Genomic DNA, 13376 nt, shown 5'->3' with positions numbered 1-13376 from the left:
ATCGAGTAGCGATTTATGAAAATCACGTAACGAAAAAAAATAATAAATGATAAATCGTTATGTGATTTTCGTAAATCGCTAAATCGAGTAGCGATTTACGAAAATCGCATAGCAAAAAAAATGGCAAATCGCTAAATCGAGCTGCGATTTACGAAAATCACGTAGCGAAAAAAAATAAAAATTTGCTAAATCGAGTAGCGATTTACGAAAATTGCGTAGCAAAAAAAATAAAAAATTACAGAAAAAGGTGTTACAAAAACCTCGAGTGAGAAACAACCGAAAGAAACATATGAGCACCACGATCAAACAAAATACTTTATTGATCTTTTTCGACAGTTACAAAAAGGAAAGAAAAGAAATAATTTATACAAGGCCAAAAAAAATTCTTAATCAGGCTCTACAACTTGTCAAGTTGAATCATGCTACAGTCAGTTGGTGCTTAATGGAGCAGTGTAGGATCATCTACTGGATGTACACAGAGGCAGAAAGAGAAGGAAGAGAGAGAGGGTTGATGTTCATGGCCTTCTTCAGGGGATTTCTTTCTCAGATAATCTTGGAGTGTAGGGATTGGGTCTTAAATAACCATCTTCAGGGTACTTAAGTCATTTCAATCACTCTTTTTCTATAATCATCATTTTTATGGTACCCATGAAGGAAAGGGTACTTAAGTCTTTGCAACCGCACCAAACTTTTATGCTACGTGGTGCGGTTGCAAACAGGGGAGGACATATAACCTGCTTCTATTTTTCATGTGTTTGCATAATCTCTTAGCAACAGCTTCTAGCTTCATACTAGGTTTCTTACACTTGCTTCCGCTTTACGCATAGGTTCTCTTCTCGTATCCATTTGGTTCCCTGGTAATCATGCTCTATACTATGCTAATTTTAATAGCCATGGTTTAATCTTCCTAATGAATAATTAGAGTGCCTCTTCACGTCATCAGAAGTCGCAAGAATAACGTGACTCTCTCTCTCTCTGAAAGTTGTGAAACGGGCTCATTTATTGGTGATCATCTATTTATCATTTGAAAACGGAGAGTAAGGAAGCAATCAATAAGCGAAAATTGAAAACTATGGCAGCAATGAAACGAGGCCGTCGATATTTATTGGTGACCATCCAATTAAGCAACGATAAGAGTGTCGACATCGACGGTGGTGGGAGGTATCTGAAATTGGACAATCGTGTTTTTGCCTATTTGGGAAAAAGTACGCCCGTCACTATTTTGATTGCAATTCTTTTTTTATATTGATTGCAGTTCTCTTTTCAAAACGATTGCGGTAAAAAGAAAAAAGTGGACGAACGATTTCGTACGGCTTTCCCGATTCGAAATGGCTGTTCGGGAATATGGAAAGCCGCCGAAAGTGGGTGTATATGAGGGCTTGTTCGGGCCATTTTAGCCGCATTTTAGAGTGGTGTTCTTGTTAACAAGTTGAAAACTGGACAATGTTTCCGGCTTCTAGGCCCCAAAATTGTCCGCATTGAGCTCGGATTTATAACGCGAAACCGATTCTTTCGATGCTATCTTTTTTCATCGGGCATCAATTTTGGTACTGAATCGCGTTGTTGATCCTACACACAACGCAGGATTGGGCAACGGGCCGACCTACTCCCGGCCGGTTTTTCAATGGGCTGACACGAGCTGGACTTCGTCAAATCCGGCTTTCAAACAAGCTGGGTCAGGCCACATGCCGCCGGGCCTGCCCCTTTTTAAAAGAGACGTCATGGGCTGGACTTAAGCCTGGTTCGTGCTGGGCCAAGACTCAAAAAGGTCACCCAGACAGGTCTGAGCTCGAACCATAGGCTCTTTAATTAGTAAAAAATATATTTTACATTAATATATTTTATATTAACATATTGTAGACTAAATAGTCGAAGTGTTTGAGTTAGAATCTTATTGTTTCCCGCCTTGAAAACTATCTATGCCTCCTGTAAAAATGCCAGCTAGCTCCACTCAATAGGTCTACAGTTTGAATTAGATTAATCCAAGCATTCAGAATTTATATATATATATATATATATATATATATATATATATATATATATATATATATATATATATATATATATATATAGAGAGAGAGAGAGAGAGAGAGAAAAGATCAACATTACCACTCATGAAGATCAACAAAATGTTGAACCCATGAACCGAACAATATAGAAAACAAAACTAAAAATATAAAAAAACAAAAGCTAAAGAAAAAAGAAATTAAAGACAGCTAGCAACAAACAACAAAGCCAAGCTCAACCAGGATCCGTTGGATTAGAAGGAACCACCGGTGAGTGAACGTTGTTCAGACGGAAGGAGAGGTCTCTAAGATGCATACGTAGAATCGTATATACATCAACCAGAATTTTATGGACAAAATTATTAAGGATGATCGAAATTTGACAAAAAGTAGCATCATTGTGTACCATCCAAACAAACCACCAAGTAGTAAGCAACCATGTCTTCCATATCAGTCTCCACCGTCAATAGAGCTCAGGAGTAGATTAAGCGCAAAAGTCTCCTCTTTGACAATTACGTCCGAAGATATTCATGTCCTATTAAATAGGGTCACAAAGATTGGGCAAGACCAAAATAAATGAAAAGTAGTTTCTTTAGTAGCTTGACAAAGCACACACCAACTTAAAAACTGAAAGTCAAACTTCTTTAAATAACTGTGAGTTTAAACTCTATCATGCAAAATTAACCAAGCCAAGACCCAAAATCTTGAGGAAGGGCCCTTACCCCATAACACACACTCAGGGAACCAATCTGCTCCCAAGGGGAGCAACGATCTATACACTTTGTGGGTGTGAAACGCACCATTTGGTGCAATCGCCCATTGCAATCACTGATCATAATTTCCCGCATCCCCAATTTGATCTCTGAAGAACGATAAGACTCTCAGCCACATGCTTCGTAAGTGTGAGATCGCCGAGAGAGAGAGAGAGAGAGAGAGAGAGAGAATAATGAGTCTTTGCTAAACCAATTTGGTGCTAAACCGTATGATAAATGGTTTTTTGGGTTTATTTTATTTTAAAATTATGACCGTACAGATGTGATCTATGTACTTGATTTTAAAGGGATCAACTCTTGAAACATTTTATTCCAACACATGGGTGGGTTTTATAAAGTTTAAAAAATCAACGGTCCAAAATCTTTATAACTTTTTTTAGGCTCAGAACATCATTTTTTTCATCAAAACACATGATCCAAGTGTGGATTCTTAGTAAATTGACCATGCCCAACACAATTACGGGGTAGGAATTGCATAAAAAACATAAGAGAAGCCTAAAAAACTCATTTAGCGTGCAGTTTAGCACCAAATTGGTTTAACATGAATCCTATATATAGTGATGGGTAGGTGCCTGACGCATTTTTGTGCCTACCACGTGCCTAATGAGCTTTAGAAAGATTGTTTCTATTTTTTTACATGCTTGATTTTGTGGAAATCGATTTTTGGATAGTTCGGTTCCAAAACCAAGTTAGACTTTTACAAGATTAAAAAATCAACGATCTACAATTTTAAAAATTATTCAATGCTTTAAAAATCATTTTTTTCCAAAAAAACATGATCAAGTCTGATTTTTTAGCAAATCTATCATGCACCTACTTTAGGGTTAGGAATATATATATATATATATATATATATATATATATATATATATATATATATATATATATATATATATATATATATATACAACAAACAACAACAACAACTACGTCTTCATCCCAAAATAATTGGGGTCGACGATATGAACCAAAAAAAAAATCATTCTGGGTCTTCCACATGAATCCTTCTCCTCCAATCATTTCTATCCAATGCCATGTCCTCGGTGAGGTTCAAAGCATTCATATCCTTTTCTATCATCTTCATCCAAGTCTTCCTAGGCCTACCCCGACCTCTTTTAACTAATATATTTATTTATTTCTCCATCCTTCTAACTGGAGCATCATTAGGCCTTCGCCGAATATGTCCAAACCACCCTAAACGATTTTCTCTCATCTTATTTTTAATGGGTGCAACACCTACCTTCTTACGTATCTCCTCGTTTCGAATCTTATCTTTTATTGTATTTTCACACATCCATCTAAGCATACGCATCTCAGCTACACTCATTTTTTGAATATGATGTCTCTTGGCAGCCCAACATTTCGTACCATATAGTAAAGTGGGCCTAATAGTAGTCCTATAAATTTTTCCCTTCAACCGCAATGGCATTTTACGATCACACAACACTCTAGTTGCACTTTTCCATTTCATCCACCCAACCTTTATCCTATGATTTATATCTCCATCAATTTCTTCATACTTTTGAATGATAGATCCCAAATATTTGAAACAATCATCCACTGGTATTTCTTACTCATCAAGCTTCACTACACTCCCATCACTACTTCGTTGCTTACCAAACCGACATTTCATATATTTTGTCTTACTCTTACTCAACTTAAAACCTCTTGCTTCCAATGTCTGTCTTCATAATTCTAACTTAGCATTAACCTCAACTCTAGACTCATAAATCAAAACAATATCATCAGCAAACAACATACACCACGACACATTTTCTTGAATTGATCTTGTAAGCTCATCCATCACTATAGCAAATAGGAAAGAGCTTAAAGCAAATCATTGATGTAACCCAATCGTTATAAGAAAATTGGTTGTCACCCCTCCACAAGTGCGGACATTGGTTACTACTTCTTCATACATATCTTTAATTATACTAATATACTTGAGAGAACATCCCTAGGTACTCTATCGTATGCCTTCTCCAAATCAATAAAAATCATATGCAAATCTTTGTTCTTCTCTCTATATCTCTCAATAAGTTGTCTAAGAAGATGTATAGCTTCCATAGTTGATCTTTCAAGCATAAAACCAAATTGATTCTCCGATATCATGACAACCTTCCTCAAACTAGACTCAATCACCCTCTCTCAAAGTTTCATAGGAATATATATATATATATATATATATATATATATATATATATATATATATATATATATATATATATATCGGCGTTGTCATGTGCTCAAACATTTCATGTTCAGTTCAATAGGATTGTTTATCAGTCGTAGATTAATGCCCATCCATAGTTAGTAAATTAAGTTTAGATCAGACGGATAGATACGGGCCAGTGCAAGGTTAATCCAAATCCCATATAGATCTCTTGACTCACCACAAAACAAGTTGATCTTGAACACCTCATGTTCGGTTTTTTCGGCTCATTTATCAGCCCTAAACCAATGCCCATCCTTAGTTGATAAGCCAAGCTTGGACCAAAGGGATTGGATATGGGCCAGATAAAGGTTAATCCAAATTAATCCCACATAGATCCGTTGCAATATATCCTAATTGAGATCTGAAATAAGAGGTTGAAAGAACACATTTTACATGTAAAAACTGCATGCAGATTGGACTTGGGCTGATCTGAGGTATGAACACAGATCCCGAAAATATCAGTCTAATCAGAGTCCCAAATCCAAAAGGAGTCTGACCATACAAGTCCAAGTCGGATTGGAAGGCTACATTCAAACTCTTTCGACGTATTAAAAAAAATGTGCAGCAGATCAGATGTCTGACTGAATCCGATCCATTTGCACACCTAGCCTCATAGGCTTTTTACGTTTAATTTGTCTTTTTAAAAGAATATATATTTACTACAATTGATTGCAAAAACAATCTAGTTAGGATCTCATTATGTAAGTTATTTTGACTCAATCTAACCTTATAAATGTGTTCGTCATGGTCGATTTACTAAGAATCAGCCCTTGAATTTTTTTAATGAAAAAGCATGTTTTTTTGAATAAAAAAATTTAGTGCATTTTCAGTAGTGGATTTCTGCATTAAAAAAACCCCGTATATAGGTTAGATCCTGGCAACCCAAAAGCTGATTCCTACTGAATGTAAATGTAGAGTGTATATTTACATCTATGAGGTTAGATTTGCCCAAAACAATAAAAAAACGAAAGAAATGAGTTTTAATAAGTCAATGTATGTAGGGCATTAAGGGAGTTGCTATCCCCAATAAGGAGGTTTGAGTCAAGGTGCCTCTCTCTCTCTCTCTCTCTCTCTCTCTCTCTACCAGCCGGTCAATTGCTAGACTGTCACCCTCTATTGCAGCAAGCACTAGAGTCCACTGTGATGGCATCATCTCTGACCCGCTGCTTCCTCGATCGGTAGTGGAGGGTGATACGGATGGTCATAAGAGCTTATCACCTGATCGACTGATAATGTTCCGAGCAGGGCTATGACTCATTTCTATGTATTCTCAAGTGGATTCAGGTTCAGCTCAACCTATAAAAGATCTTAATCTCTGACATCTATAGTGATCCTAACAGTCTAACTGATGCATCTGGACAGCTAGGATTAGTTCACATTCAGGTGAGAATGCGCACTATAAAAGAAAATGATCTGGCACGAACACAGAGCACCCAAGTTTTAATATGGTCCACCAACGGGGCTCCGCTCGTCTGGTAGGAGTAGTTAGTGTACGTCACCTTATGTTGGGATGTCAGCAGGTTAGAACCCAATGGTATAGTTGTATAGCTGGTAGGGATCTGCCTAACCCACCTTTCAAAAAAAAAATTTGTAAATTGGTCTGGTTGAAGATTACCTATTTTACAAAATCTTCCTTCTTTCTCTCTTAATGTGAGAAGAGGGAGGAGCTGGATACTTATATTATTCTCTGTAATCCCTTTGCATGACTTTGATATGCGGAGACAAAATCTGAATGCCCCTTATCTTGAGTCACAATTGAATTGTAATTATCTGGAGACAAATCATGATTGGTTTTTGACAACTTGTGAGGATTGACTTTAGGGTACTTTGGCTTGCTGCGCCAATTTCATCTCAATCAAATTTGATTGGGAGTCATATGAATATGAATTAAAATCACAAAAGTCCCTCTGCGATTTTGATTTTCACACAAATGAGAAAATGAAAGGCAAAGGAGGGTTAATTTCTCACTGCTTATTTTCTGATGCTTTTTTATCCATGTCAAAATTCATTCTCTCATTCGTATGAAAGTCCAAATCTATGAGATGCCAAACATGCCCTAACAGTGTCATCCCACGCAGCTTTCTTTTTCTTCATCAACTTCTATAGGCAAGTGCAACTAAACCAATGTTGTCAGTATCGTTGCTAATTGGCAGAAAATCCATACGAAACAGAGCTCAACCGGCTTATTTTCAAATAAATAAAAAGATGGTCAAAATAGTTTTTTAATATTTTAGTGAGATGTGTCTTTTTGTGGTTAAAAGTTGGGCCATTCAGTCTGATTCAGCCCCGGTATCGCACGATTCCCTGAATCGATGCGATTCTTACAACATTGAACTGAACCATTTGATCCTCTTTAGAGTTTTCCATCACATTTGTAATAGAATCATTACAATTGGAATCGGGATTGGGGCGTATGGAGCACATATTGGGCCGTGTAGAGGGCCATATGAAGCCACATTGGATCATGTTGAGGATCCCACAACTTCTGTAGGGAAGATAGTCATGCTCTTGCACCCACCTTTAACTAGATTTGATTTCCACCAAAATTCAAACAGTATATTGAAACTGTGTGAACATCAAAGAACGAGTTTGCAGAAGAAATCAAGTAGGGTTTTTCCTCTGCACAGCGTACAAAAAGGGATGAACAAGACTTGAAGAATTGGGCTTAAAAAACCATGTTAAACATTTCCCAAGCCCATAGATCCAATGGATCAATAACAGGGATTGAAGATCTGATAAGAGAAAACGCCCGCATGCATCTGACTGATTCAAGTCCCAAGACACCTGGAATCGCATGAGATAGCTGTAGGGATGCAAATGGGTCGGATTGAGGTTTTGCAATTTTTGGCTGTTTGGGTCCAATTTCGATCCAAATCTCCATATATTTAACTGTTCTGAATCCAAACCGTTTGCATCCCTAGATTGCTGGATGGTTGGCTTGAACTTTCATAACCGATAAAGCCTTTTCGTGGGAAAGGGCTCTTAAGAAAATTCAATGTGCATAGGAGACCCATTTACTTTTCGTCCCATGGGAAAGTAGACATTGCCCTTCAAGGCCCCAGACCATAAGAAAACATCTTATACCATAAACCCAAAGAAAGAAGTAGAAGCCCCGGAAAGGAAAATACCTGTAAGAGAAGCAGTATAGAAGTTACAACAGCAAAGTTCCCTACAGTAAGAACAAAAAAATACATCAGGGGAATTCCTATCAGAAATTTTCCCATCATTCTAAACTGCCTGTCAGCCATTTTACAACCTATAGGATGCAGAATTCCAGGTTACAGACTTACAGGAAACACCCCCCTTCAAACACAAGATATAAACGAAAACTACACTGAATCAGATGCAGAACAATACACATAATATAATCCTTCTGAGTCTCCCCACCTCTCTTCAACACCAGGCTGATGCCGACACCAAATTCCTGTTTTTCCAGCCAAGAAGAAGAGCCTCATCTTTCTCCAAAAGCTTGTAATGCTCTGAGTAGGACCTCAGCAGGGACCTTATCACAGAGTTCACATAGGAGCTCAGCGAGTACGGCCTGAAACCTGCCATGGTCAGCCTGGACCTCCACTTCCCCAGCAGCTCATGTCTCTCCACCCTCTCCTTCCCTTCGCAAGCGATAATGTTGACGATATCACGCGCCAAGCAGTGCTGCTCGACATTAATTCTGTCCTTGCTGTTCCTTGGTAATGTGACATCGATTGACTCAAACATGGCTGTATAATAATCGAGAGTCTCCATGAACCTTGCAAAGAATGGAGCAGTGTTAGTGTTCGACTCCTGCTCGACAAGAGTTGTTACCTTGGGTGACAAAGCCTTGATCATCCGCAGTAGCCCATCACGGGGGTTGTTAACATCAACACTCTCATCGGGTGTGTGATGAAGCTGGAAAGTGAAGTTGACAGCCAGTGCTTCTCCTGGTTGGATGTTCAGCATTTCTGGTTTAATGTCCGACCCGAATTCAGGCAATGCATGGAAGACTACCGGAATCTTATACTTCCTCGAAATAGCTGCCAGCCTCCTTCCCACAGCTTCCAGACCTTCACCACGTGCATACTTTGACATGGGGTCATCAATTCCAGTGATCCTTACATGGGGTGGTCCGCCCGGCCTTGCAGCCAGTGCCTGTAAAAGGGTGATCCATTGAGTTCCCTGTGCAATCTGGAAATCGATTATATGAACCCGGTCGTCATTTTTAAACGCTTCAGCTATGGCACCATTGGCTGCCATGTATCCAAACTTCAAGTATGGGCATATATCATAAAGGGTATGCATGTAAGAGAGCAGGTCTTTGCTCTCTGGCTCTGTACATCTTAACGCCCTGTAAATGTTGGAACCGGATGCTTCCTTACGTGCCACCAAACCTTCTACCATGTAAGCACCCAACCGCTGGATTGGTTCCCCATTGATACAGACAGCGCTTCTAGCCTCTGCTATGAGCTTGTCAAACCTATGTTCTTCATTTTGCCACAGTGCATCTGCACACTGGATCAATAGCTGCCTCACATTCCTGGGCCAGGTTTCCTGCAAATACGGATTCTGTAATGTATTTAACTGCATGCCTGGCTGAGTCACTTGATCTGATCTCCTGTACTTATGACAAGTGTATACCTCTGGCACAAACTTTTGTGAGTTATATGTAAATTCTCCAGTCAAGGATTCCCTTGTTCGCTTCGAACTCTCAGGGGCCTTGTTCCCTTCATGAGCATCACTCTGTTTGCCCACTTCATCACCATCAGGACCCATCAGAACAATCTCCAGTTCCTGCAGCTTGTCCCTAATGCTTGAACCATAACCCACATCAGCATCATGTGAAAATGAACTTCCCCCAAAATGAACCTGCAAATTCCCTTGGATACTTGTTGGTGACCTGTGAAAACTGTCTATTTCCAATGATGAATTATAGGAAGGGCTAATCACAGAGAAATTTTCAGTAGAGCTGTAATTCTCTTGGCTGTTGCTCTGGGCAGAAAAATTATCACCATCAAATGGAGTTGAGAGAGGTGAGTTAGGTGAGTTCCCAAGGTGAGCTTTCATAGACCCAAACATCCAGCTTGGGAGAGCGGAAGAGCTGGAAGAAGTCAATGCATGTTTTATGTCAGCAACAGGCACACTGTATCTGAAAAGATTATCTGAGTCCATGCTAATCAGAAGATACGGATCAGTCACGAGCAAGTTAGTCTGCTCAACCGAAAAAGGAAATCCCTCCAGAACATTTGCCAATGACGACCTTTGCAATTTATATCCAGATGAAAGACGTTAGATCTGTTGCCAACCGAAGGTGGATGAGCTTGATGGCTATGGTATTATTCACTGCAGATCAAATAGCAAGCACATTAAGATGGAAAAGTGAATATAGAATCAAGACACAAATGCAACATTGATTAGGAAACTGTAAATCAATCGTGAAGATGCCAATAGGGTGAAGTTAACATAGGAAGAAAGATAATAAAAACTACATATGCTAACATTTTTTAAAGGAAAAATGGTAAAAGTACCTCCTACAGAAGCTTCCAGAAATACAAAACTAGAGACTATTTATGTGGGATGGTTCATCTTGCATCATTTGTTCTGCTTGACAGACGCACTCATAAGGACCTCAAATTCAACCAATTATAAATGAATTGTGTTGTTGAGGATACCCTCCATGGTTCGGTCTACTGCTCGAGGTAGAAACTACACTCAAAATCATTTTGATATTTCACAAGTGATCCTCATCATACTCAGAGTCTGAGACCAATAATATGATGCATCCAGGTTTACATATGGACAATGCAGTTTGTGAAGTGCAGGGAACAAAGAACAAAAGCTATGATTCATGAATTTTGTACAGAATCTCTCTCTCTCTCTCTCCAGAATCTCTCTCTCTCTCTCTCTCTCTCTCTCTCACGCCTGAATGTTTCCAAAATTATCTTATTCTGACAAAACATAAGAAAAATAACCACATCAAAGGATCACATCACCCTGAAGACCTAAAATCACCCTGATGATAACTGCATGGTAAGAGGTAGAGTTCCAACAAAGATCTGCCCAATTTTAAAAGTTGTGACTATTTGGGGTTCCAATAGGTTTTTGAATTAGTTCAGGTGGCCACCTCCATTAGCAGGTTCACACTCGATCTTCACAGACCATAATGAGCTGCACTTATCATCTGCTAAGCAAGCAACTTGGTGTGATCAGACATGCAAAGGGTCGACAAGCCAAGTATCTCCTTGGACAACCTAATCAAGTTGATCAAGACAAACCATTGGGATTCTTGATTGAGACTTGGGCAGAGTAGAGTCTTTTTTCCTAATTGTTGAGTTGAATCTCACAATGGTTTGTGTGAATACAAAACACTCAGGTTTAGACACCTAAACCTTTATGAAAATGTTGCATAACAACCAACACAAAAGGAAGAAATAAAAAGAGAAACATGCTAAAGTATAAGAATCAGAAACAGAAACTCTTGATACAGAGAGCGTTGTGCACATGGAAATAATCGAGAAGCAAGTCTAATATGCGTGTTAGCAAGCAGGCACACGCTCACACAGAGAACAACAACTACATGAATACTAAAAACAATAATAAGAACAATAACAAGAAAAATAATAATTATGATTTTCTCCTAATTCATTTCAGAAGTATCTACATCGTCCCCTTAATAGATTAGCAACAGAATTATAAATAAACAATTAATCATAATAATAACACAGAAAATCCAAATTCATTCCAGGAGCAACTGCGTCATCTATTAAATGATAAAAAAACATAACGAGGAGGTTACTGCAACCATACAAAAACAGAGGATAAAGGAGCAACCCCAGCCATCGCGCCCCCCCCCCCCAAAAAAAAAAAAGAAAAAAAAATCGATTTTGAATTCCACAAGTAAAAAAAAACACCACCAAATTGAAAGGAATAAAACGGAAAATAAGTCCAAAACCGCCCATTTCTACTATATTATGTATAATGCAAAACAATAATTTCCGAAAGATATCATCGTCCAAAAGAAGCCAACCAAACCCCAGAAGAATCCCGATTTTCACACAAGCAGCTCAAAAAAAAAGGAAAAAATGACTCCTCAACTAGAAACCATTTCAATCCGTTAAATAAATATAAACCTTCAAAAAATCGTCTCCTTCCAGCTCCCCAGCATCAAAAATGGAAAAACAAAAAGAGAAGAAAAGAGAGAGATAAAAGGAAAAAGCTACTAAAATTAGCATAGAAAACATGTAAGATATAAACCCTCACCTAGAAAAAAGAAAAACCTAGAATAAGCATTAAAACTGTGAAACGAAAAAGAAAAAAGGAAGCGAAAGCTTCACCAGAAATCAGGAAATTGAAGGGAAAACCACTACAGAAAACGGCGACCGAAATATCGAGAAATTATAAGCTCCTCACCTGAAATTCCGAGATATTCTTTTACTTGATATTACTTTTATCGAATTCCAGTACTCTCCTTTTTTTTTCCTTCTCTTCTCTTTCTCTCTCTCTTCTTTTTTCTTCGGGAAACCGAAGGCTAACAAGAGATAGCTCCTCTCGCTTATATAGCAACCGACGTCGACGGAGAAGTAACGGCGTTAGCGTGTCTACGACGTCAGACGTCAAGGAGAGAGAGAGAGTCAGTCAGTCAGACCGCGTCTTTGACGTTACGGTGCACCAAAGAATGGCGGCGCCCGCCAACTGCATGCGCGCCAGCATCCAAGACCCGGACCAGTTGGAACGAACCGTATCGGATTTATTCAGATCCAGTTCGATACGGAATGAAGCCCCGCTGGTAAACGAGTCGAAAGAGCATGGTCAGGCTCGGCTTGTTTACCAGTTGATCGAGCTCGTGACTCGTCTCGTCTCATGCTTTGTGTTTAGGATATTCATATTGGATTTTTACACATAATACTTCATATTTTATATATAATTTTCATGCATCTTTCTTTTTATATTTATATTCAATGCATTTTTCTCTTTATATATTACACGTAAAATATATATTTTTATTAGTTTTACATGTATTACATATAGTATATTAACATATATCGAGATTTTCTGAGAAAAACCAAATCTTAGAAATATCAGGAGATTTTCCTTCGTTAAGATTTTTCTGAGAATGAGATTTGTGACTATGGCCTGAATTGAATTGAAATACGGGTTTGAACCAGATCCAGAATGGTAAGTTGATGCTGATCCAAATTTTAAGTGGTAGTATTGGTTCAGGGAAGAAAGATTTGGAAATAAGCCGTACATGTAAAATGTGCAAAATTAAGAACCTGAATCTGCAAAACCAAATCATTTAATTCCAAATTTGACCCAAACGCATATTTGGATCTTATTGTCAGACCCATATTTGAGGATAACGTGTTGATTTCAGATTGGTCGTTCAACAAAAACCGATCCATTTACTCT

The 13376-nt window shown here is 38.4% G+C and overlaps 1 protein-coding gene across 1 annotated transcript; it reads right to left on the bottom strand.

The window, feature by feature from the left end:
- Nucleotides 1-8145: 8145 nt before the first annotated feature.
- On the bottom strand, nucleotides 8146-12497 carry LOC149844452 (scarecrow-like protein 21). The gene is made up of 2 exons (XM_089994506.1): nucleotides 12378-12497; nucleotides 8146-10310 (listed from the first exon to the last, which is right to left on the bottom strand). The coding sequence occupies exon 2, from the start codon at nucleotides 10137-10139 to the stop codon at nucleotides 8388-8390; it is 1752 nt and encodes a 583-aa protein (XP_089850632.1). The 5' UTR covers nucleotides 10140-10310; nucleotides 12378-12497; the 3' UTR covers nucleotides 8146-8387.
- Nucleotides 12498-13376: the final 879 nt, after the last annotated feature.

The sequence above is a fragment of the Nuphar pumila genome, chromosome 2 (genome assembly GCF_984573655.1).
Source record: "Nuphar pumila chromosome 2, dmNupPumi1.hap1.1, whole genome shotgun sequence".
NCBI classification, from domain to species: domain Eukaryota; kingdom Viridiplantae; phylum Streptophyta; class Magnoliopsida; order Nymphaeales; family Nymphaeaceae; genus Nuphar; species Nuphar pumila.
The sequence above is the reverse complement of the archived record's forward strand: the minus strand, read 5'-3'. Positions and strand labels throughout refer to the sequence as shown.